The sequence below is a fragment of the Manis pentadactyla genome, chromosome 11, assembly GCF_030020395.1.
Source record: "Manis pentadactyla isolate mManPen7 chromosome 11, mManPen7.hap1, whole genome shotgun sequence".
Taxonomy (NCBI): domain Eukaryota; kingdom Metazoa; phylum Chordata; class Mammalia; order Pholidota; family Manidae; genus Manis; species Manis pentadactyla.
This window is the reverse complement of record NC_080029.1, coordinates 121,198,400-121,220,081: the sequence shown is the minus strand read 5'-3', so window position 1 is coordinate 121,220,081 and position 21,682 is coordinate 121,198,400. Positions and strand designations below refer to the sequence as shown.

General features: G+C 51.4%; 1 protein-coding gene across 3 annotated transcripts; it reads left to right on the top strand.

The window, feature by feature from the left end:
* Positions 1-286: 286 nt before the first annotated feature.
* On the top strand, positions 287-9,397 carry STOML1 (stomatin like 1). Of its 3 annotated transcripts, none has more exons than XM_036907755.2 (7): positions 295-960; positions 2,513-2,619; positions 3,680-3,829; positions 4,148-4,351; positions 7,282-7,480; positions 7,872-8,084; positions 8,553-9,397. In XM_036907755.2, exons 1-7 carry the CDS (start codon positions 828-830, stop codon positions 8,744-8,746), a joined length of 1,200 nt encoding a protein of 399 aa, XP_036763650.2. In that variant the 5' UTR covers positions 295-827; the 3' UTR covers positions 8,747-9,397. The 3 variants fall into 3 exon arrangements, with proteins under 3 accessions (XP_036763652.1, XP_036763650.2, XP_036763651.2); XM_036907756.2 differs by having other exon boundaries at positions 297-960; positions 7,875-8,084; XM_036907757.2 differs by lacking the exon at positions 8,553-9,397 and having other exon boundaries at positions 287-960; positions 7,577-8,048.
* The last annotated feature ends 12,285 nt before the right edge of the window (positions 9,398-21,682 follow it).

Here is a 21,682-nt window from a genome sequence, read left to right as displayed (position 1 = left end):
CTTCTCAGAGTAAACTTGCCATTTGCATTTGGGTTTTCCCAAGCTATTGACAGGAAGTTACCTCTGGGTACCTGGATCAAGGGGCATGCTGCTTCTGGAGCTGCAGGGCTGAGGGTCTCACCTCTGTGATGCCCTGGAGGGCCTGCCCCGGGACAGCTCTGCACTCTCCCCTCCTTCCTTACGCAGCTGCGGTCCCTGAGGTTTGACATGAAATTTCTCTCTTGTGGCAAAGTTCAGGACGTCTAACCCCACCTTCACTGCAGTGACCTGCCTATGCCTCCATTCAACAGTAAGTACTGAGATCAATTCTGTGTCAGGCCCTGCTTGCTGCCTGTGGGGACATAAAGAGGAATAATTTGCTGACCATGACCTGGAGAAACCCTAATTCTAGGTAAGGACAACCCTCCACACTCCTACCCCAGAATGTGACTTTGGAGAGGGAGTACTAAGAAGGCTGGTAGCAATGCCTTGCTTCTGGAGATTTGGCTCCTTGAAAACCCCCTTACTAAACCCAACTTCACTTCCGGATCCTTTTTTTTTTTTTTTTCGCCAATTGGGAGCGGGGAGGAGGAATCCCGAGAATTCAGACAACCTTCTCTGCCCGCCCGGCGGCCGCAGTTAGGTCCTCCCACCGCAGGGGGCGCCGTGCGATTGCGGGAGCTGGCCCGGCCTGCTTCCTCCTGCGCCCAGGCCGCCGCCGCCGGCCGCGCAGGTGAACCCGGAAGCGGCGGCCGGCAGGGGCGGGGCGGCGTCGGGGGCGGTGTCGGGGCCCGCCGGGCAGGCCGGGAACCGCGCGGGGGCGCGGGGCGTGTCCCTTGTCAAGAGCCATGCTCGGCAGGTCCGGGTACCGGGCCCTGCCTTTGGGGGACTTTGACCGTTTCCAGCAGTCGAGCTTCGGCTACTTGGGCTCCCAGAAGGGCTGCTTGTCCCCGGAGCGGGGCGGCGTGGGGCCGGGGGCCGGTGAGTGGCCGCCCAGCACCGCGGACTGGGGTGGGGGCCGGCCCGCAGCCCCGGCCTGGGACGCTCTGCCTCTCTGGAGTCAGCCGTCCGGCGCCCTCGCGTTCTAAGAGGAGAAACAGAGTGGACACGATGTGGAGAAAGGCCTGAACGGGCGCTGGGATGCCAGCGCTGCTCCGCCCTTACTAGGGCTGAGGGCTACAGCCCCGGAGCTTTCGTTTTCCAAAAGATGAACTCCGCCTCATCGTTCCTCGGCTCTCATCAGCTCGTTAGGCCGGGGCAGAGGTTTCATGCTCCCATTTTGCCTATAAAGAAACCAAGGTTTAGCCATAGGACACCATTATGCTAAGAGCACTTGGCTGCAGAGAAATGGCAGAATCTTACCCCCCTGGGGAAGGGGGGACCTCTAGACCCTGAACTTGAGCTTCTTCCTGTTTCCTGGTGGAGATGCACAGACCAAAAAGGCAGGCTCTCAGCTGCCTGCTGTGTCTGCTGTGGCCCTGTCTTGCTCCAAAGTCTTGAGTGGTTCCTTTGGCTCATAGACCAGACCCCACATACCTCAACCTACCACCAAACCCCAGAGGATTTGGTCCCTCCCTGATACTCCTGTAATGACCCCTGCCCCTGTCAAGGGTTTACTTCCTGCAGACGCAATATGGGTTAGAGCAAGGCAGGAAAGGGGACTTAATATCTGGGGCTGGGAGAGTCCAGAGGGTATGGGGTTCCTGGGAGGATGGAACAGATTCTCATGTCTGCCTCTGGCCCAGGATTGAAGGGGAGGGAGAGCAGAGGATAACATCATCCCAGATTTTGGGGCTTTCTCAGCTCCACTCCCATCCTGTGTTCTTGCTTCTCCAGGGGCCAGGATCTGTGGCTCAGATCTTCCTAGTTCTTCCCTCCCCTACCTCCCACTTGAGTGAAGCGTTTGATAGTGCTTAGGGCATTAAAGTGGGGTGAAGAATTGTGAGCTAGTAGGGAACAGCCCTCAACTCTGGCTCCTGTTGGTGAGCTAGTAGAAAACAGCTTAGCCTCAGCTGTGGCTCCTATCAATGAGCAATTAATGCTTAACCCTTTTAGGCTAGGGAATTATCAAAAGGACTTGAAAGCACACTTCTGGGGCTCATGGTAAAGGAGGAATATGTTATGCCAGCATCATTTAACCTAACCCAGCACATGTTTACAGATGCCCAGATGCTCCTGGCTCTGTGCTGGGTATGGGAAACAGTATCAGTCAGACAAGGGTTGACTCCTGCTCAGCCCAGAGAGCGTTACATGGACTGGCTTTTTAGATCCAATGGCTGTTGCCCAGCAGAGAATAAGCCTTGTGAGAGGGGGACTTGAGATTTTTGATGTGTGGGAGGAGGAAATAGTCCTTAACTAGCACCTGCTCAAAGATAGGGGAGTATTAGGCAAGGAGGCAACTGAGAGCCTGAGAAAGAAGGAGCCACTCAAGGGGTAGATGGGCCTAAGATATATTTGACCAAGTTACTCAGCCTGCAGCTGTACTACCAAACTCAGGTGGTATTCCTTGACTGCCTCTGCTCATTGTCCCCAGATGCACCTCAGAGCTGGCCCTCCTGCCTCTGCCATGGCCTCATCAGTTTCCTGGGGTTCTTGCTGCTGCTGATCACCTTCCCCATTTCTGGCTGGTTTGCCCTGAAGGTAAGGTTGGCTGGGTCACAGAGCTGTGGCATTGATAGATGAACTCTCCGTCCACTGCCCACTTCCCCTAAGGACTATATTATCACATCTCTGTGAAATGGGCTGCACAAGGATTATTCATTCCCACTTTTCAGATGGGGAAACTGAGCCTCAGACTTGTACAAGGTCATACTGGGAGCCAGGAAGTGGTGGAAAGGAGTTCCAAGTCCAAACTTTCAAGTCTTGAAGTCTGGACTCTGGCTTTAAAGTGCACACGGGTATCTTTTCCAAATCTCCCTCCCTTTAGGTTAGGCTAAATTAGAAATGAAAAACACTAAACTCGGCCTAGCAGGTAATGAGTAATAATTTAGGCCTCATATTCAGGAAGGGGCGGTGCAGATGGGAAAAGGATAAGCTGTAGTTGAGGATCACACCTGCAAGCTGCAGTGCAGGTAGAAGCCCAGGTGGGCCTTGCCCTGTGTGCAGCCCTCAGCAGCAGTTAACCTCTCTAGGAAGCCTTTGGGTTTGGTGTGGTCTGGAAGGGAGTCCTCAGAAGGTCCCAAATCCTAGCCTAAAGCTGCCACTGAACAAATGACTGTGTGACCTTGGACAAGTCACTTTGCCTCTCTGGGCCATATTTTCTCAATTTGAACATATTTGCTGCTTTCAGGACTCCAGGGATCTAAAGTTGGGAACCCCTTTGCCCAGGGTTGCTGTTAAATCATCCCAGCCTGCTCCCCTAATTAAGCCAAGGGCAGACGGTTTCTGGTTTAAGTCATGTCTAGCCTCAGACCACACAGGTGAAAAGTTTCTGTGAAGAACAACAGTGTGGTAGTTGAGAGGATGGCCTTTGGAGTCATTCAGAACTGCATTTGAATCTTGTCTGTTTCCCTTAGGGGCCATGTGATTTTTGAGTAAGTCACTCAACCTCTCAGAGCCTTGGTTTTCTCGTCTGAAAACAGCTAAAGATACCTGACACTGAATAAAGCAAGCAGGGGAGAGGTGAAGGGGGGGCCTGAGCAGATGGCATTGCCACCCTAGGCTCACTACTTTCAAGCCTTTCCCTTGTTGTCATGGACAGATTGTGCCCACCTATGAGCGGATGATCGTGTTTCGACTGGGCAGGATCCGCACCCCTCAAGGGCCTGGCATGGTTCTGCTCCTGCCCTTCATTGACTCCTTTCAGAGGGTGGATCTGAGGACCCGAGCCTTCAATGTCCCTCCCTGCAAGGTGAGGGGCTTCTTAGCTCCCCTGGAGAGAGGGAGTGGGGGCTTGTGCATAGAATACTGTGCATGCCGGTACCATGGCCTGTGAGGGGGCCATCAGGGGTGGCAGGGGTGAGGGGGTGAGGGGAAACCAGAAAATTGAGGTTGGAGGCTGAGAGAACATTTTTGCTCCATTTACCTAACCCCAGGCCCTTGGGGACACCATTTTGCCCTTGCGGAGCTGGCGACCAGGTGGGTGGGTCAAACTGGGTGGTCCCAGTGGGCCTGATCTCCCTGTAGCACCAGCCCCTTGAGTGTCTCCTCTTTCATCGTGGCCCCCCAGCTGGCCTCTAAGGATGGGGCTGTGCTCTCTGTGGGGGCCGACGTCCAGTTCCGCATCTGGGACCCAGTACTGTCAGTGATGACTGTGAAGGACCTGAACACAGCCACGCGCATGACGGCCCAGAATGCCATGACCAAGGCCCTGCTCAGGAGGCCCCTGCGGGAGATCCAGATGGAGAAGCTCAAGATCAGCGACCAGCTCCTGGTAGGCGGCTCCTCACAGGGCCGAGTTGGGCAGCTGCCTGCGGGGCCTGGCTCCGCCTGCCAGGGCACTTTGAGCCAAACTCCAGGTCACTCTGGGCCTCAGGGTACCAAATGTCCAGTGTAACGGCCTTTGAACAGCCAGTGGGCTGGACGGGACTGTGAGTTGAGGACGGGAAGGTGGGCAGAGACCATAGTGATCCTGGGCAAACCTGTCCTTGAGGGGTGAAGGGGCTCTGGCGGGAGCGCCCAACACGACTTCCTGGGCCCTGCCTCTGACTGCTGAGGTTTACCCTTTACTGCTCTGAGGGTATTGCTGCCACACTGGGGCTCAGGCCCTCACGGGGCCAGCAGGGTGAAAGGAGCGGGAGCTTCCTGGCCCGGTCCCCTTTGGGGAATTCTGTGCTCCACAGGGCAGCTTGCACATTTTTGTGGTTTTGTGTTCCTTGTTTTGGATAGAACAAAGGGACACGACGACATTGGGACCTTTTTCCTGCTTTTCCATGTGTGAGCAATTATCTACACAGAGTTCACCTCAAGCCCCTTCTGTGACAAGATGGGGTAGACGTGAATACATACATGGTAGCATGTCCCCTGCTCCCCACACTTACCGTGTGCTTTCTCCCATGTTCTGACGGCAACTTGGATGAAGTTTCTCTTCGTTCCCCTTAGCTCTGCTTTCCCCAGGGGAACTGGGTTAGAGGACAGCTTGGGGGGTGAAATTCCCAGGAAAATATGACTTGTGATAGTAACAATAGCTGTCATGTGCATAGCTTTTATAGCTTAGGAAGTCCTATTGCCTGCCCCCCCCGTAGTCCTATTGCCTGCCCCCGTGTGTCTTGGCCTTACATTTTGCTGTAAGAGGGCTGGTATTGTTTTATTTTGTATAGAGGAAACTAAGGCTCAAAAATTGTATGACTTGCCTGTTAGAGCCAAGGTCAAGAGGAGAGTTAGCCAGAGGTAGCCCACCCCCACCCCCACCCCTCCAATCCAGTGTTCAGTCTTCTACAACTCAGAATGCTAGTTGTTAACAATCTTCATTTGTGAAACCACATTGCATTTTAATTTACCTTTAGGAAGAGAAAATTGTTTTCAGCCTTGTACACTGCTTTGGTGCAACAAAGCTGAGAGAGGCAGTTTGGGGGAAGTCAGTTCCGTGCTAGGATGTTGGAGTCATTTAGGGCCCATTGACCAGACTGGTTTGATGCCTGGTAGAGTGGAGTCAGTGCCTGTAGTTACAGTAAAATCTCAGGAAACTCACCACACCTCCCTTAAGTCCTGGTTCCGGCATATTTTTCTCATTCTTTCTCCCCTTTCCACTTGCTGTTCATCTGGAGGGATTGCCCACTCCCCATCTCTCGCTTGCTAGACCCTCCTTTCCCCCACTTACTTACTCTGACTCGAGGCCAGCGGCTGCACCCTTCACTGCCCTGTCCAGCGGCTGCCCACCCCCGACCCCGACCCCCCCCCCCTCCCCCCCCCCCCCCCCCCCCCGCAGGCCTTGCCTCTTGCTGCTCAAGAGTAAAAATCTCTAGGACAGGAGCTCCTTCAGCCGCCTCCAGCACCATCCCTTCGGTCTCCTCACCTGTGTGATTTTTCCTGCTCAGTGGAAGTGGCCTCCTCTTGGTGAGGCTCGTCCGCTTTCGGCCGCGCCCTGGGCCCCGGCCCGGCTCCCTCCCTCCTTCGGCCTCTCTCTCCTCTCCTTTTTGCACATACCTGTTCCCTCCCTTTACACCCGTCCCTCTCGGACTCTTAGCCCTCTCTCTCCTCTCTTTCCTCCCCTCCTATCCTTAGTCTTGGCGTCCCCCAGGCTCCTAGCCCACTGTCATGGTCACCTCTCTTGGGGGCGCAGGGCCACTCTTAATTTAACCCTTCTCTTACTGGACTCTGGACCCTCCTCCTCTCTCTCTGACGGGTCCTGTGCTTCCCTTCACTTCCATTATTCCACACGCCTGCTTTTCCTTCTTCCTGCCTGGTAACTCCGGGTTACTCCTCCTGCCCTGCAGTTTCCAGGTTTTTGGCAATGACCTCTTCTCATCAACTTCTGGAGAGAGCTCATCCACCTGGGCTTTTGTTATCTCGATTACTTACACAATTTATTTACAACATTCTGCTCCTGTTGGACTCTCTCCTGCACCCTGGGCCCCATTTATCTGAGTGCCCATTGGACTCTGGCTGTTCCATGGACACCTCAAGTTTATTATATGAGAAAAGCTATCATCCCTCCTCTCCCTCCCCTAAGGCGTCTCTCTCTCTGTGTGCTTTCTTGGTGTCCTCCCAGACTCAAAGTCCCTGCAGGAGCCCACACCAGAAGCCCGACATCATCGCCCCCCCTTCACCCCCTCTGTCTTTGCCCATGCAGGCGGCTGGCCAGCCTGGTGGTTCCCTTCCTCTGGCGTCTCACTGCAGGTAGCTTAACGCAGTTCACAGAGTCGTGCCCCTCCCTCACGGGGTCTTGACTCCACAGCTGCCTGTCTGCCTGACACCAGATCTGCATCATTTCTGCCCGGGACTTGAAGTAGTGCCCTGTGTGGTCTCTATGCCTCTACCCTCAGCACTCCAATGCAGGGTCCACATAGACAGGAGTCTCTTTCCAAAAAGCAAGTCCTCCCTCCGCTCTCCCTGGGCTGTGTGCCTCAGAATAAATCCAAGTGAGCAGGACCAGCCCGCCTCCATCTTGTCTCCCAGCCCACACTTAGCTAAGTGGAACTATGGTTACTTACAGTTTCCTGAACATTCCGGTCCTCTTGTCTGGGCTTTCGCACGGGCTGTTTCCATTGCCTAGAAGGGTCCTCCTTCCCCTTACACTCTTCACCTGGGCAATTCCCTTCCTCCTGGAGGTGTGTCCGTGTGTGGCCATGTCACCCTGTCCAGGGAAGGTGCCTCAGAATGTCTTGCTGAAGGAAGTCCATCTCTCCCCGTGCCCTCCTCCAGTTGGAGATCAATGATGTGACCAGGGCCTGGGGGCTAGAGGTGGACCGCGTGGAGCTGGCCGTGGAGGCTGTGCTCCAGCCACCCCAGGACAACCCAACTGGGCCCAGCTTGGACAGCACCCTCCAGCAGCTGGCCCTCCACCTTCTGGGAGGAGGAGGCTTGTCCTCAGTGGCAGGAGGGGCCCCAGCCCTGGAGCCAGGTGAGGAGCCTTGGGGAAGAGGGCGGACGGGCTCGCCAGGGCACTCAGCTTGGTGTCCAGCACAGACTGAGCTTTGCTACTTGCGCCCTTAATCAGGCCCCTTTGCGCAGTTCACACCCTGCCCAGCTGTTCAGGCCACCCTGATTCTAGAGCAGACCAGAGCTAAGGCAGTGAAAAGGGCACAGGTGTCCGTCGTGAGTGTGTGGAGGCATTTGGGAGCCTCCATGGGAGGAAGAGACAGTAGCCAGCAAGGGCAGTTTCTTAGCAGAGGTTGAACACAGGCCTTCACGGGGAACCGCTGTGAAAAGCCTGGCGGCTCCAGTGTCCTGACCTCAGCAGCACACTGACCACCTTCCCTCTGCTTCCCTTCTCACCCCTGTGCCACCCCCAGCAGACACCTTGGAGATGGTGAGTGAAGTTGAGCCGCCTGCCTCTCACGGTGGTGCTGGGCCCAGCCCAAAGCAGCCTGTGGCCGAGGGGCTATTAACTGCTCTGCAGCCCTTCCTGTCTGAGGCCCTGGTCAGCCAAGTTGGGGCCTGCTACCAGTTCAATGTCATCCTGTCCAGTGGCACCCAGAGCATCTACTTTCTGGACCTCACCACAGGTGCAGTGCCCTTCCTGCCCCTCCTTCTCACCCTGGTTGCTGAGAGCCCCTTCCACCCACCCTGTGGGCCCTTTACAGACTGCCCCCTGCTCCTGCCAACAGTTCAGGGTGAGCCTATAGCAGTTAAGGGCTCAGACACCATTTGCAGACAGTGATTATTCAGGCCTTGTCCCCCTGCACTGTCCTCGTCAGCAGGACTTAGATAACCAAGCTTCCTCCTCCAAGTGGCCTGCACTCATTACCGGCTTTGTGCATGCCAGGTTCTGTGCTGAGTACTTTTTGTGCATTATCTCACCCACTTCTCACTCTGAGGGGCCACAGAGCCCAGAGGACTTGAACCCAGGGTCTTTAAATCTGGACTCTTTAACTACGACTTTCCACTGCTCCCAGTAGGACATGCTATAACCCCTTTTTCCCCCTGCTGCATAGCTGTCCACTACTAATGCTAAATTTTCTTTTCCCTCACAGGACAAGGGAGGGTGGGGCGTGGAGTTCCTGACAGCATCCCTGATGTGGTGGTGGAGATGGCTGAGGTGGATCTGCAGGCCCTGCTGTGCAGGGAGCTGCGGCCCCTGGGGGCCTATATGAGTGGGCGGCTGAAGGTGAAGGGCGACCTGGCTGTGGCCATGAAGTTGGAAGCTGTCCTCAGGGCTCTGAAGTAGCAGCTGTGGCTGACAGTCCATAGCCCAGCCCTGAGTCTGACACCAAGCCAGGGGGCCATCTTGGAGGAGGAGGCACTGACGCTGCACCTTGGATTATTGAGGTTTAAGGAGTTTCAGGCCCATCTGGAGGCCGATGAATGGAGGCTGGGAGAGGCTGAGTCGGCCGCCCTGCCCTTCTTATCTACAGTGGTACTCTGGCTAAGCTTTTTGCCATTCTAGGCCCCTGCTGAGTGCCCAGCCCTGAAGTGGGTAGACAGTGCAGTGACAGGAGAGCCAGGCCAGCTCTGCTCTGCTGGCTACCTGACTGGTGAGGCAAGGCCCCCAGAGACAACCTACAGCAGCTGGTTGGTCCCAGTGTGAAAGAGCAAAGCATGCGGCTCAGGTTCCCAGCTCCAGAGGTGGGGAGCAGAGAGGCCAGGTGGGGGAGAAGGGGGGCGGCCACCTGGCCAGGTGAGTGGGGGGTGGGGATGGCCGAGAGTGGGCCTGCCCCTCCCCTGGCCCTGGTCCGGAAGATGTCTGACTCATCTACCAGCTCCAGCTTGCATGCCTGCTGGGGCTGGGGCCCAGGGCAGCATGAAGGAGAGCCCTGCCATTCCTGTGCTTTTTACCAGAGGTTTGGAAATCTCAAATAAATGTGGTGTTTACAATGTATTGGAGAGAAGCGGAGTCATGGGGATGGGCTGGGGGGGACCCTGAGGCGATGCCCTTACTGCCCCCCCCTCCTCCGGGCAGGGACCAGTGCCCTTGAGGCTGACACAGGCCCTCATGATGCTCTTGAATTACCCAATTGTCCTTCCTGCAGAGGGTCTCAGGGCCCCAGGGGCAGGAGCAGGGCACCCTGTTCCTCTTTATAGTTGAGGTAGAAGTTTGCCAGGAAAGAGGGGGTTCGGGTGTATCAGAGCTGGTTCCACAAACATTAACCCAGGGAGGGGCAGGCTGGGAGGCCCGTATCACATTCAGGAGAGGAGTTGGGGCTGCTATCAGCTCTCCCTGTTCTACCCTCGGTTACTGTTTCTCCTCCGCCCAAAGGGAAGGAAATGGAGGGAGCCAGGCCTGGAGGCCTGGCCGGGCGCAGCCTGGTTTTCTGCCCCAGTGCTCCAGCCCGAGCTCCGGGGACCCTGAGAGGCCGGGGACCCTGAGAGGAGGACCTGAGATTTCTCTGGTCCAAAGAAATGAGTCACTTCCAGGAAAGGCTGTGAAAAAAAACAAAAATCCACAGGTATCTGAGTTTCCCCTTTAACAAGCAGCCTCGGGCTGGTCCCGGCAGCAGGCCCTTGGGCCCAGGCCCTCTCCAGCCCCCTTGGCACCGGGCCTGCTTCAGCCTGCCCTCGTCGTTCCTGCCGTGCCCCTCTTATCCCTCCTGTAGGTCCTTCCAGCGCGCACGTCGAGGCCGTCAGGTCACGGGCCTTCTGTGCAGGACCAGAGCCCCGGCCTCTGCCGCCCTGCTCGCCTGGAGGCTGTCCAGCCGGGGCTGTCTGTCCTACAGTCTTGGCCCCAGTCCCCAGCGGACACACTCTAAGGCCCGGCGGGCAGGGTCCTCTGCTCACTGGGCGTCCTCTCCGCGTGGAGGCGGTCGTTTTGCGCATTCCCCGCCGACTGGGCCAGTGTCCCTGCGTAAGTGCCCGCCCTCCCTGCGGCCCTGAGCTTCATCTCTGTCCCTACCCGGAGTTCAGTTCATGGCGAAGCCCCAGACAGCCCCTCCCCAGGCTTTGCTTCAGGGAAACAGACTCTTCAGATTTTCTGTGTGGGCTTGGGAGGGTCAACGGGACACTTGGGGGAAGCTGAAACTCCCGTGGAGAGCAAGGCCTGCCGCCGGCCGTGACACCCCCGTCCTGTTGAGGAAGCGCATTCCAGGAAAGGGAGCCCACGGGTTCAAGGACCCTGGGGCTCCCATGGCCGAGAAAGGTGCGGGAGGGGAGAGGCTGTCCATCAGAGGAGGCTCTCCCCTGAGGAGGAGGCGCCTGAGCCTTGTGGCTTCATGGGCAACGAGAGAGGAAAAGCGGTGGGGAAAGATGCTCAGCAGAGGGGGAGAACCTTTGACAGATGGAATTTTGAGAACTGGAACCTAAAGTATGAGGGGAGATGGGATTTTGGGGGGGAGGTTAAAAATAGTGACACTGTTAGTATTTGTAGGATGTCCCAATACTGGACTAGACACTTCCTGTATAAAAGGAAAAGGGGTGCAAGCTCCACAGTCCGGGCAGGTTTATTGCTAAACCTGAGAGAGACCTCCCTGCTCTGGAGAGCAGAACGAAGAAGGCCTCTTACAGGCTAAGAGGCTTTTTATAGCATCTTTTTTGGCAGGGGTTTTGGCAGCTTTTGAGGGGGTGGGGTGGGGAAGGGGCGAGCTTGTGGCCTGCTGACGTGTCCTCTGGAAAATGCTTGTGGCCTAAGTAAAAAGAAACCTAAGCTTTCTGAGATGGCACCTGGGCTTATTCAAAATGGTGGTACTCCTGTCTGGGCTCTATCACTGCATATTAGTTTTTTTTCTTCAAGATAACCTGGTGAATAATGATAATTAAAATAGTGATATTATACTATGTTGATACATTAATACTATCTTGATGTCCTTTTTGAAATAAGTACTTAAATTTTGAATACCTAGTATAGTGACATGGTTCAAAAATTTTTTAAGATTAAAAAGGCATACTATTAAAATTGTCCTTCATACTTCTGACTCTTTTCACACATTTCCCACACCTTTCTCCAGTTATCCCTTGATATTAGTTTCTAGGTAATTCTTCCAGAATTTTTTTAATGCACATAGAAGTGAAACTCGGGGTGGGGTGGGGGGAATATTTTCCCAGGCCGGGGCAAATTACCGTTGAAAGTGAAATTAGTCAAAGGGGGCAATTAAGTGGAAGAAACCCATTTATTGCTTACAAGCAGTCATCCTCTTCTGCCCACGTGTGTGTCCCGAGACCCAGCTGTAAAAAGGGACCCCACCAAACCTCCCTGGTCCAGATATACACTTGCTCCCCCCACCCTTGTAATCAACCATTGATACGGAGATGGACTACTTCTCTCCAGCCCTTGGAAACACCTACTGATGTGGAGAAGCACTAAGGCCAGGCGAGAGATTCTGGAAATACTGCAATTTTACCCACAGCTGTCCTCTCCAGAAATCTCGCCTCACAATCTACTCACTCCCCATCTTCTGCAAATGGCCCCTGTGCAAGAAAACTGGAGCACTGTAACCAGACGAATAACATATATAACAACAGCAATAAAGTCATGAAAATCCTCAAACTGGGGGATTTAGTTAAATTCAAAGTCCTGTGCAGATTAAGACCATAGCTTGCCTATTCCATAGCTGAACAGGTAGGGAGTTCAGAGCCATCATCATGGCAGCTGCAGCCAGGGGGCGCATCCAGACCACAAGGACTGTAGGAGAAAATAACCTTAAAAGCAATAAAATACATATTTTAACAGCAGCAGCATAGGCAAATCTTGTCCATCAGGTAGGATGCATGCAAGAGAGTGGTCCTGTGATAGAACCATGGCAGGAATGGGATCTCGTCCTGCTCTAGTGTACCAGACCTTCACCCCCCTCCCTGTGGGAGTGACAGGTGGGTCAGTATACAGGGCTACGGGAGGTGCTGCACTGCCCATAAAGATAAAACAAAACTCTCCAGTAAGATGTTCTTACCTTCTGGCCTTTTTGGTTATACTACTGTCATCTTTGGGGGCCACTCTGCTGTTACTCCAGAAACACACGGGAGGCCAGCTTCCAGGCCTTGTCCCCAAGGTGCCAGAAGGGCCGGCCATCGTTGGTCCATGTGTCGAAATGTCCAAGGCCATGGAGTCTCCAGGTTGCCATGGGACTCAGTCACACAGTGCACTTCTGATGGGGCTCTGCTGACCTCTTCAAAGGTCAGAGGCAGGCTCCACTGACAGGCTACCGCCTACATTGTCTTCTGCCTGAGGCAGGCTGCGCTGCTAGCCAACGCACCTGGGCTTCCAGGCGCTGCCGAGACCCCAGCCACAGCCGTCTTCAGTCACACGGACATCCAGCTCCCAGGGTCCTGGAGGAGCCACATCCAGCTCACGTCCTTCCCTGATGGATCTGTCTCACTCAAGACTTTCATGGCCTTAACTGTGTATTTTGCAACAGTGGAGGTAAATGCACATGTTTCATGCCAGCCAAACCTGATGCCCTTTCTTACTAAGTGGCATAAGGGCTTCAGAATTTGTGCTATGTGCAGAATAAACACTCTCTAGTAGCATACAAGACCCAAAACTTCTTGCAAAAATGCCACATTTATCTGTAAGGTAATCAGACATGAGCATAACATCACACACAGTATTAGATGCCCTATTCCCTAGAGGATTTGGGCTTATGGAAAACTCTCTGGGTTGCAATAATCGTGGCAGTAGGGCACACTGCACATTAACTGGGGACTAGTAATAATTTGGCCTCTGGTCCCCACATCCCCCAAGATGGGGGTCTTGACCCTCCCCTCAGTTGAACTGCAATGCCCAATTGTCATCCTGTGGGGGTGAAGGCCCAGGCAGAGCTTGAGGACTGTCTCTCAGGGAGTCTTGCAGGGACACAGGCTGACATGGGGCTTTGCCTCCGGCTTCCGTGTCCTGGACCTCAGCAGCTGGAACTGCTGCTCTGGCTTTAATTGGTGCCACAGTTCTAACAAGATCCTACTGGGCTGCCCATCAAGTTTTTCTTTCACTATCCTGGATTTTTTTTTTTTTAGATAATTATTTTTTATTGAAGGGTAGTTGACACACAGTATTACATTAGTTTCAGGTGTACAACACAGTGATTCAACATTTATATACATGATAATTCTAGGTACCAGCTATCACCATACCAAGTTGTTACAATATTTTGACTATATTCCTTATGCTATACATTACATCCTGGTTACTTATTTATTTTACTATTGGAAGTGTGTATATATATATATTTTTTTTGTGAGGGCATCTCTCATATTTATTGATCAAATGGTTGTTAACAACGATAAAATTCTGTATAGGGGGGTCAATGCTCAATGCACAATCATTAATCCACCCCAAGCCTAATTTTCATCAGTCTCCAATCTTCTGAAGCATAACGAACAAGTTCTTACATGGAGAATAAATTCTTACATACTGAATAAGTTCTTACATGGTGAACAGTACAAGGGCAGCCATCACAGAAACCTTCGGTTTTGCTCATGCATTATGAACTATAAACAGTCAGTTCAAATATGAATACTCATTTGATTTTTATACTTGATTTATATGTGGATACCACATTTCTCTCTTTATTATTATTCTTTTTAATAAAATGCTGAAGTGGTAGGTAGATACAAGATAAAGGTAGAAAACATAGTTTAGTGTTGTAAGAGAGCAAGTGTAGATGATCAGGTGTGTGCCTGTAGACTATGTGTTAATCCAAGCTAGACCAGGGCAATAAAACATCCACGTATGCAGAAGATTTCTCTCAGAACAGGGGGGGTGAGGTTCTAAGCCTCACCTCTGTTGATCCCCATTTTCTCACCTGATGGCCCCCCTGCGACTGTGCCTGTCTTAGGTTGTTCCTCCCTTGAGGAATCTTACCCGTCTCTGGCTAACCAGTCATCTTCCGGGGCCGTACAGGGAAATGTAAAGTTGGTAAGTGAGAGGGAAGCCTTATTGTTTGAAAAGGTTAGCTTTTTACATCTTTGCATATTTATGCCCTGTGGCTTCTATGCCCAGCATTTGTCTTGAGGTATCTTTACCACTTGGAAGAATTATGATACTCGGTAAATTCGATATGTGGCACGAATTCTATTTAAGGGTTGTAATTAGGAAGGAAGAAGAAAAGCTATAGAAGTAGCAGGCGGAAGAAAACATGGGAAGATTGATTATTTCTTTGACATATCTTCTTGTAGAGTAACTTCAGCATGTATAGGTTTTAAGCTACTACTTAAATTGCGCACACACATTAACATAATAGGAGTATAGTTACATAACCAAAGCATATCTGTAATTACCAGCCATCTCCAGTGAAACCAAGAAAACCAGTTAGGCACCTTAGGCATTTGTGAAAACTTATCTATGATATGGTGGATATTGTCCAACTGAACTTGAACAGTCTGAGAGAAATCAGACAAATTAAAACAACCCATTCCTGGGGACTGTTCACATCCCATATGTTCTTTTAACAGTAAATAGTCTGTAGTTGTAAGATTTTGGAGCGCTACAATTTGCACTTCTCCTAATTCTTGGTTGAGTTCCAACAGTATAGATCCAGTCAAATTTGTTGTTTTACTGTATGCACAGGCCAGCTTAGATATCTCCTTCTTCATTCCCATGGCAAGTCCAGGAACTGGTGGGATGAGTGTATCTACAGCTATAGCAGTGCGTGGATCTTTGTTGGGGTTTTTTTTATGATCATCTTCTGGCATGAGTCTTCCTGAGAGTGCTGATGTACTATCCTGGCTTTTAACAAATCAACCCACATCTGAGTCCTCGAGAACTTCATAGGGCCTTTTTGCACCTCTCCTTTCAGTCGTGGCCTGTACTTCCCTCCAAGCCCTTATTGTTTCAACCTCCCCCAGATCTGCTGAAGTACAAGTAGCCTCACTTATGGGGTGCCCTAGGTGGGGGGCAAGAATAGTCACTAGGGAACCAAAGAAGATGGGGGAGCTGTATGCAGCACCAGATTTTTCATTCCTATTATGAGCAACTCCTCCTCAGGGCCTTGGGGGTCCATATTATAGATGATATTTTTCATGCCCAATTCTCACAATACCTGTTGGAGCTCTCTCTACATACGTTTTCCAGCTAGTTGGTAAGTATGGTAAGTCAGCCTGGTTAGACCAACTGCCCTGATGGCCACTGTCAGCCAGTCCAGAAGCACCCGATTCCCCGGGGGGTGATGGTCTGGTAAGTGAAGATTGCTTCAAGGTGTAGTTTTTTTAGTCATTCAGTTGTTTGTTGCTTTTTAAGACTTGGATTTCCAGTGTTAGTAAATGCACAGCTTTACTATCTTCCTCCAGCATTTAAAAAAAAAAGTATAAGTTAGCACAATAAAATGTACCCATTTTAAAGGTAGTGCTTGATGTGTTTTGACAAATGTGAATACTCCTCTAACTGTTGAGGGTAAGTCGGTTCAAAGAAGTCAGAGTACGAGGTGAGGAAGGAATTTATTAAAGCGACAGTGTCAGGGAATGACAGAAGAGAATGAAAAAGGAAGCTCATTGAACTGCTACTCAGCATGGGACACATCCCTGCTAACTCCTTAAACCAGTGTCACCTGGCTTCCAGTGTCTACTTGGATCTGCACAACATGGGAACTGAGTCCCTCCTGGATTTGGGGGAGCCTTAGAGCACTGGATGGAGTGAGATTATGTTCTGGGAACTTCCTGGAGACAAAGAAAGGAGACTTTCAGGCAGGCTGCTAAAGAGCATGATATAATCTGCAATTCTGTATGGGTCACCCAGGCAATGGTAATTTGCAAGCCCAGATTTCAGCTCTTAGCAACCCCTCTCCACTTATCTGAAACAGGAGAGAGGGAGTGAAGGTTTGAGTTTAAATCTGGAGGATTAGAATGACAAAGCAAAGTAACAAAGACACCACTGGAAACGTGTGGAGACAAAACATTATAAATTGAACAATGAGTTTATTTAAGGCAAAAAGGTGCACACTTAGAGAAAGGAGAGGCTGGACTACCTCAGAGAAGAGGCACACTGAAAGATTGGGAAAAGGCTACGCGCTTAGAAAGTGTGGGCAACCTCAGAGAGAGATGCGCCTGAAAGGTTAGGGGTTCCTCCTTTTAAGGATTTTTCAGGAATGTGACAAGGGGCTAGGGATGTAACTTGTTAAGTGGTCCCAAAATGTTCATCTTTGATGAGACATTGTCTCTTGTCTTAGCAGTCCTCCAGGTAATTGCAAAATTAACTTAACACGAGAAATTTACTGCTCTGATTCCTTCTCAGGATAGCAGCTTCCCTCTGGGAGCATATCGATCAAGAGAGCCTGCCCTGCCTCCAAGGTGGGCTGGGTTATTGTCTGTTTGCTGAAGAGTATGTTAAGGCCCTTACTTCTTAACTTCCTGGGATTTAAAGTGCAATCTTAGATTTAAGGTGAAGTCTTCCTATTTTTACTATGCTGTTTATGGCTGGGCTTGTTTGCTAAATTAATCATGATGCCTATCTTTTGCTCAGGTTGTAGATTACTTGATTAGGGGCTGGAGGAGGAAAAACAGCATATATATTAAATTAAAAAATAAGCTGGGCCATTTAGCATGCTAAAGTAAATATTACAATGGTATGATCTAATTGACAAAATGAACACATGGGCTGTGCTCAGATACTTTTCTTTATCTGGGGAATATTTGAACATTCTAGGCCAAGTTGCTCCTGGCCTTTTGAGCTTTAACTGATTAACTCATTAACTCTGTGAGTTTTTTCTGGCTTTCTTGTTGTGACTGGTTAACTCTTTGTGTCCGTTCTAGTGGGTTTTACTGGCTTTATTCTTTCCACCCCTCTCAGATTGTGGTAGGAAGCCAAGGAAGCCAAAGAGACAACGTTTCTGTTGAGCCTTCAGGAATGTAGAGGAATCACAAGTGCTTGGAGACTTGAAATTGAACAATGTAACAGTGTATTTCCCCCCACCAGGACTCAGTGGTATGGAACAGCTTGTTGATCATAGTCATGGAAGCCCATTAGTTTATAATATGGTATCTGGGTAACCTTTACGGAGACAGATTAAAATATAACTAGCATCCTGAATACACCTATAGTGACCTAATGGCTCCTACTGCAAGGGTTCCTGGGTGCTGACTCCCTCCTAACCTTGTAGTGAATGTATAAAATGGCCTTGCTGCCCTGGGGGGTTCAGCATTTGGATAGGAATCTGCTGAGCCAGTGCTGGCACTAAATAAATGCTGCTTCTCACCAAATGTCTGTGTCCCGACTCCTTATTCATAGTTCCCGCGGTTCCTGTGACAATACCTATTTTCCTGCCTAACATGACTGTAAGATAAATTCTAACCGAAATGAACAGGTGACGAGAGGCAACAAAAGGCCAGGCAGTTTATTTGAGTGCAATCCTGGGCGAGGTTCACCAGTCTACACAGACATAGGCCGGAGAAGTCGTGCCCAACCAGACAGGCGGGGAGTTTTTATAAGCACAGGGAAGGGAGGGGGAAGTGGGCCACCAGGGGTATGTGGGGAATTTTTTTATTGGCTCAGGGTCGGGTGATGGACAGCCAGAGGTCTCCTCCTTCCGGATGGAGGGGACCTGCATCCGGGGTTTGTCGGCACGTCAGGGGACTGGAATCCCGGAAGAGCTGACCGTTCCTTCCTTATATGGCACAGAGCTATTTGGTGCTGTCTTTGTTCCGTTTGCACTGTCCTCGCTTTCCTCCCTCTGGTACCTCCAGCCTTACATTCTAGCCTTTTGGTCATAATGGGCGACAACTCGACCTGGCTACTTCCGGGTGACAAGGGGTGTCATACGATTTTAAGGCTGACTGACAGCCAGAGGAGGCTCAGTTGGGAGTGGCGAATACTTGTCAGCAACAGTTGATTGACCTTTATGAATGATAATTCCGCTATGTGCTGTTGAAGGAACTGAGAACACATGGGCCAATAAGGAGTATAAAACAGATCACTGCAACAGGGCCCAGGAGAGGCACCAACCAAGCCATAATAGGGGATTGAAACCAGCTGTGGGGATTACTATCTGATATGCCCTGGAGTTCCTTTTTCAGTTCTTGTAGTTTTTTAACATTTTGCTCCACGAGTCCCAACTCATTGATATAGTAGCAATATTGTTCCCAGAGGAATAGACAGGTCCCTCCCTTCTCTACAGTAAGGAGGTCTAAAGCCCGGTGGTTTTGGAGAGTTACCTGGGCCAAGGAGGTGACTTGCCTCTGGAGGGATGCCAGAGAGGCCGCAGATGCCTGGACGGCTGCCTCAAGCCACCATTCCAGTTTTTCTAGGGCCGTAATACTGTAACCCAGGGCACCGGCGCTCACTCCCATGGCCAGAATGGAGGAAGTGAGGGAGATCCCAGCCACGAAAGGCAGGAGGGCTGCTCTCTTGTGATGGGAATCCAAGGCCCAGGAGTTGGCGAACTCAGCTCCCCCGTACAGAGTCAGCCTAGGGATCAGGGTGACGAGCAGGCAAGAAGCGTTTGCAAAGTTGGTTTTGTATAAGGCCCCATTGCACCACAGGAAGGTGCCTGGTGGGGAGCAGAGAAGGGAAGGCTGCTTATAATGATCTCAAGGTCACATTTGCTTCAGGTGTCTCAAATAATGGTACCTCCCTGATAAGTTTTGGCTTTGAGGGAGGGCCTGGAGGGCAAGGTAGGTTCTCTTTTGGCGGTGCCTGAACTGCCACCACAGGGGCTTCTATAAGGGAAGTGCAGAGGAAGCATTGAGTCAAGGAAATATTGGGGAGGGTGTGCTAGAATAAATCCAGCCCCTCCTGTAGGAGACTTAACCAAGAAAAGGGAAGGGTCCTAGCGTTTTGTTGTATGTGAGACTGTAGGTGGGTTTCCTGGGTTTTAATGGCCCATTGTACTTCTTCAAGATGTTTGGGGGCACTTACCTCCAGGTATCAGCGAATTGTGATGGTCTGGCAGGGGTATTCTTGAAAATTATTTAAGTAGACACCCCCTGTAATGCCCTCATTCCAGCGATTATGTAAGGGGTCCTTGATGTTTAAGTACCTCTTTGCCCAGGGTGCCCAGCATTGAAAAGTAAGCATATGGCAGCTATCATCCAGGCAGCCCTCTACTGACACAGGAGGCCCAGGGGCACCCAAAATTTTCCTTGACCCACTGTGTTTTGCACTTTCCTGTTTGTTGAAAGGTGAAGCAGAAGGCCATGTGGTTAGGTGTCCCCCCATCAGGGCACCAAACTCGGTTAAGAGAGAGGGCAATTACGGACTGACAATTGTTAACCTCACAGAAGGCTGTCCCGATCATCTCCTCCACCTGTCCATTTTTTATGGTGTATCTTTGGGTGGCCTCAAATTGATACCTGATTGGAGGAGGTGAGGCCACTCCAATATGTAGGAGGAGGAGTAGGAGGAGGAGCCTGTCAGAGTTGGATCCATAGAAGTCCAACTTATTCCGCTTGCCAAACATCATCAGGGGAAGGAACTCTTTTTAGTTGGGAAATATGGTACCATGCAGGGTGTCCAGATAGTTTGGCAGCAGTAGGGGTTGTGAGGATTACAGTGTATGGTCCTGTCCAGTGAGGCTGGAGCGATTGAGGCTGGAGTTCTCTTAGAAGTACCTCGTCCCCTGGCTGAAGGATCGCTGCACCTCCTGGGTTGTTGGACGACGTAGGTTGGGGTAGGAGCTGGTCTGCATGTTCCCTGAGAAGATGTCTCAACAGTGAAAAGGAAGGAAGGTAGGAGGCCAAAGGAGGAGAGGTAGTGGGCAGGCCTGTGTTCAGTAAGAAGGGCCTGCCATACATTGGCTCCAATGCGCTTAGTCCAGCCGGTCCCCGGGGGGGCAGCACACAGCTGAGTAAGAGTGATAGGGAGATCGGGCCACAAGAGCTTTACCTCCAGAGACAGCTTAGGTAGTTGGTCCTTTAGGAGACCGTTAGCCCTTTCGACTTTACCCAACGATTGGGGGTGATGGGGTATATGGAGGTTCCAGGTGATATTGAGAGCCTCGGCTGTTAGCTGAGTGACCCGGGAGATGAAGGCAGGTCCATTATTGGATTGGAGTGAAGTGGGGAGCCTGAAACATGGAACGATGTGTTCCACCAGCACCTGCACCACCACTGATGCAGTCTCCTGGTAGGTAGGGAAGGCCTCGATCCACCCTGAAAAGGTATCAACCAGAACTAGTAAATACCATAGCTTTTTATGCCTAGGCATATGGGTGAAATCAACCTGCCAGCCCTGTCCCAGGGATCATTCCTCTCATCAGGTGGAGGGCCATCCGGGTCTTCAGAGCACCTTGAGATGAGACGCAATGACAAGTAGTGCAGGTCTGGTGCACCTGATCTAGTGCCTTGCGGAGACTATAAGGGGCAAACATGGGGGAGAGAAACCGGTGCATGGCCTCCGGCCCAATGTGTAGAAACTGATGAATTTTGGATATGACATCTCTGCCTTGGGCTTGGGGGAGGGCAGTTCATCCCCCAAGGTATATCCATCCCTGATCTCCCAACGTTCCCCCTTGATGTAGAAGCAGTTGCCATTCATCATTGGGGTATTAGGGCAATAGAGAGGGGGAAAGGAACAGCACAGAGGGTTGGCTAGACCCGGATGTTAACTGTCAGGCTGTGGCGTCTGCCAATGCATTAGCCCTGGTTACTGGATCCTTTCCAGTCTGATGTCCCTTACAATGCACGATGGGCACCTCCTTGGGCTCCTGTAGGGCCTGTAGCAGGAGGCTGATAGCCCTGCCATTGATGATCGGGGCTCCCTTAGTGGTAAGGAAGCCCCTTTCCTTCCAAATCGCAGCATGAGTATGTGTAATTAGGAAGGCATATTTAGAGTCAGTATAAATGGTGGCCCTCTTCCCGGCTGCCAGCTGTAACGCCCGGGGAAGAGCCACTGATTCGGCTTCCTGGGAGGTGGTCCCAGATGGGAGTAGGTTTGCTTCTATCATTTGTAACAGAGTCACCACTGCATAGGCCGCCCTTTGCACCCCGTCACTCTCTTTCACCGAGCTTCCGTTCACGAAAAAAGTCAAGTCAGGGTCCTCGAGGGGCACGTCCTGTAGGCCCTCTCTAGGTTTTCTAAGAGCCTCTACAATCTCTACCCAGGAATGTGTGGGCTGATCCGCCTGATTGCTGACAGGAAGCAAGGAGGCTAGGTTACGGGGTGGAGAGACGTGTAGGGTTACCTGCGGATGTTCAATGAACAGAAGATGGAATTCCTGTACCCTTGAAGGACTCAAGGAGGCCAGGGATTTATTTTTTATTTATTTACTTATTTATTTTTTGTAGATAATTGTTTTTTATTGAAGGGTAGTTGACA

Bases quoted from the DNA above. Each gene is read 5' to 3' on its own strand.
- STOML1 (XM_036907755.2), top strand. From the start codon at position 828: ATGCTCGGCAGGTCCGGGTACCGGGCCCTGCCTTTGGGGGACTTTGAC. The intron at 2,620-3,679 runs GTAAGGTTGGCT...TGTCATGGACAG, and splicing joins CTGGCTGGTTTGCCCTGAAG to ATTGTGCCCACCTATGAGCG. The intron at 7,481-7,871 runs GTGAGGAGCCTT...TGCCACCCCCAG, and splicing joins GGCCCCAGCCCTGGAGCCAG to CAGACACCTTGGAGATGGTG.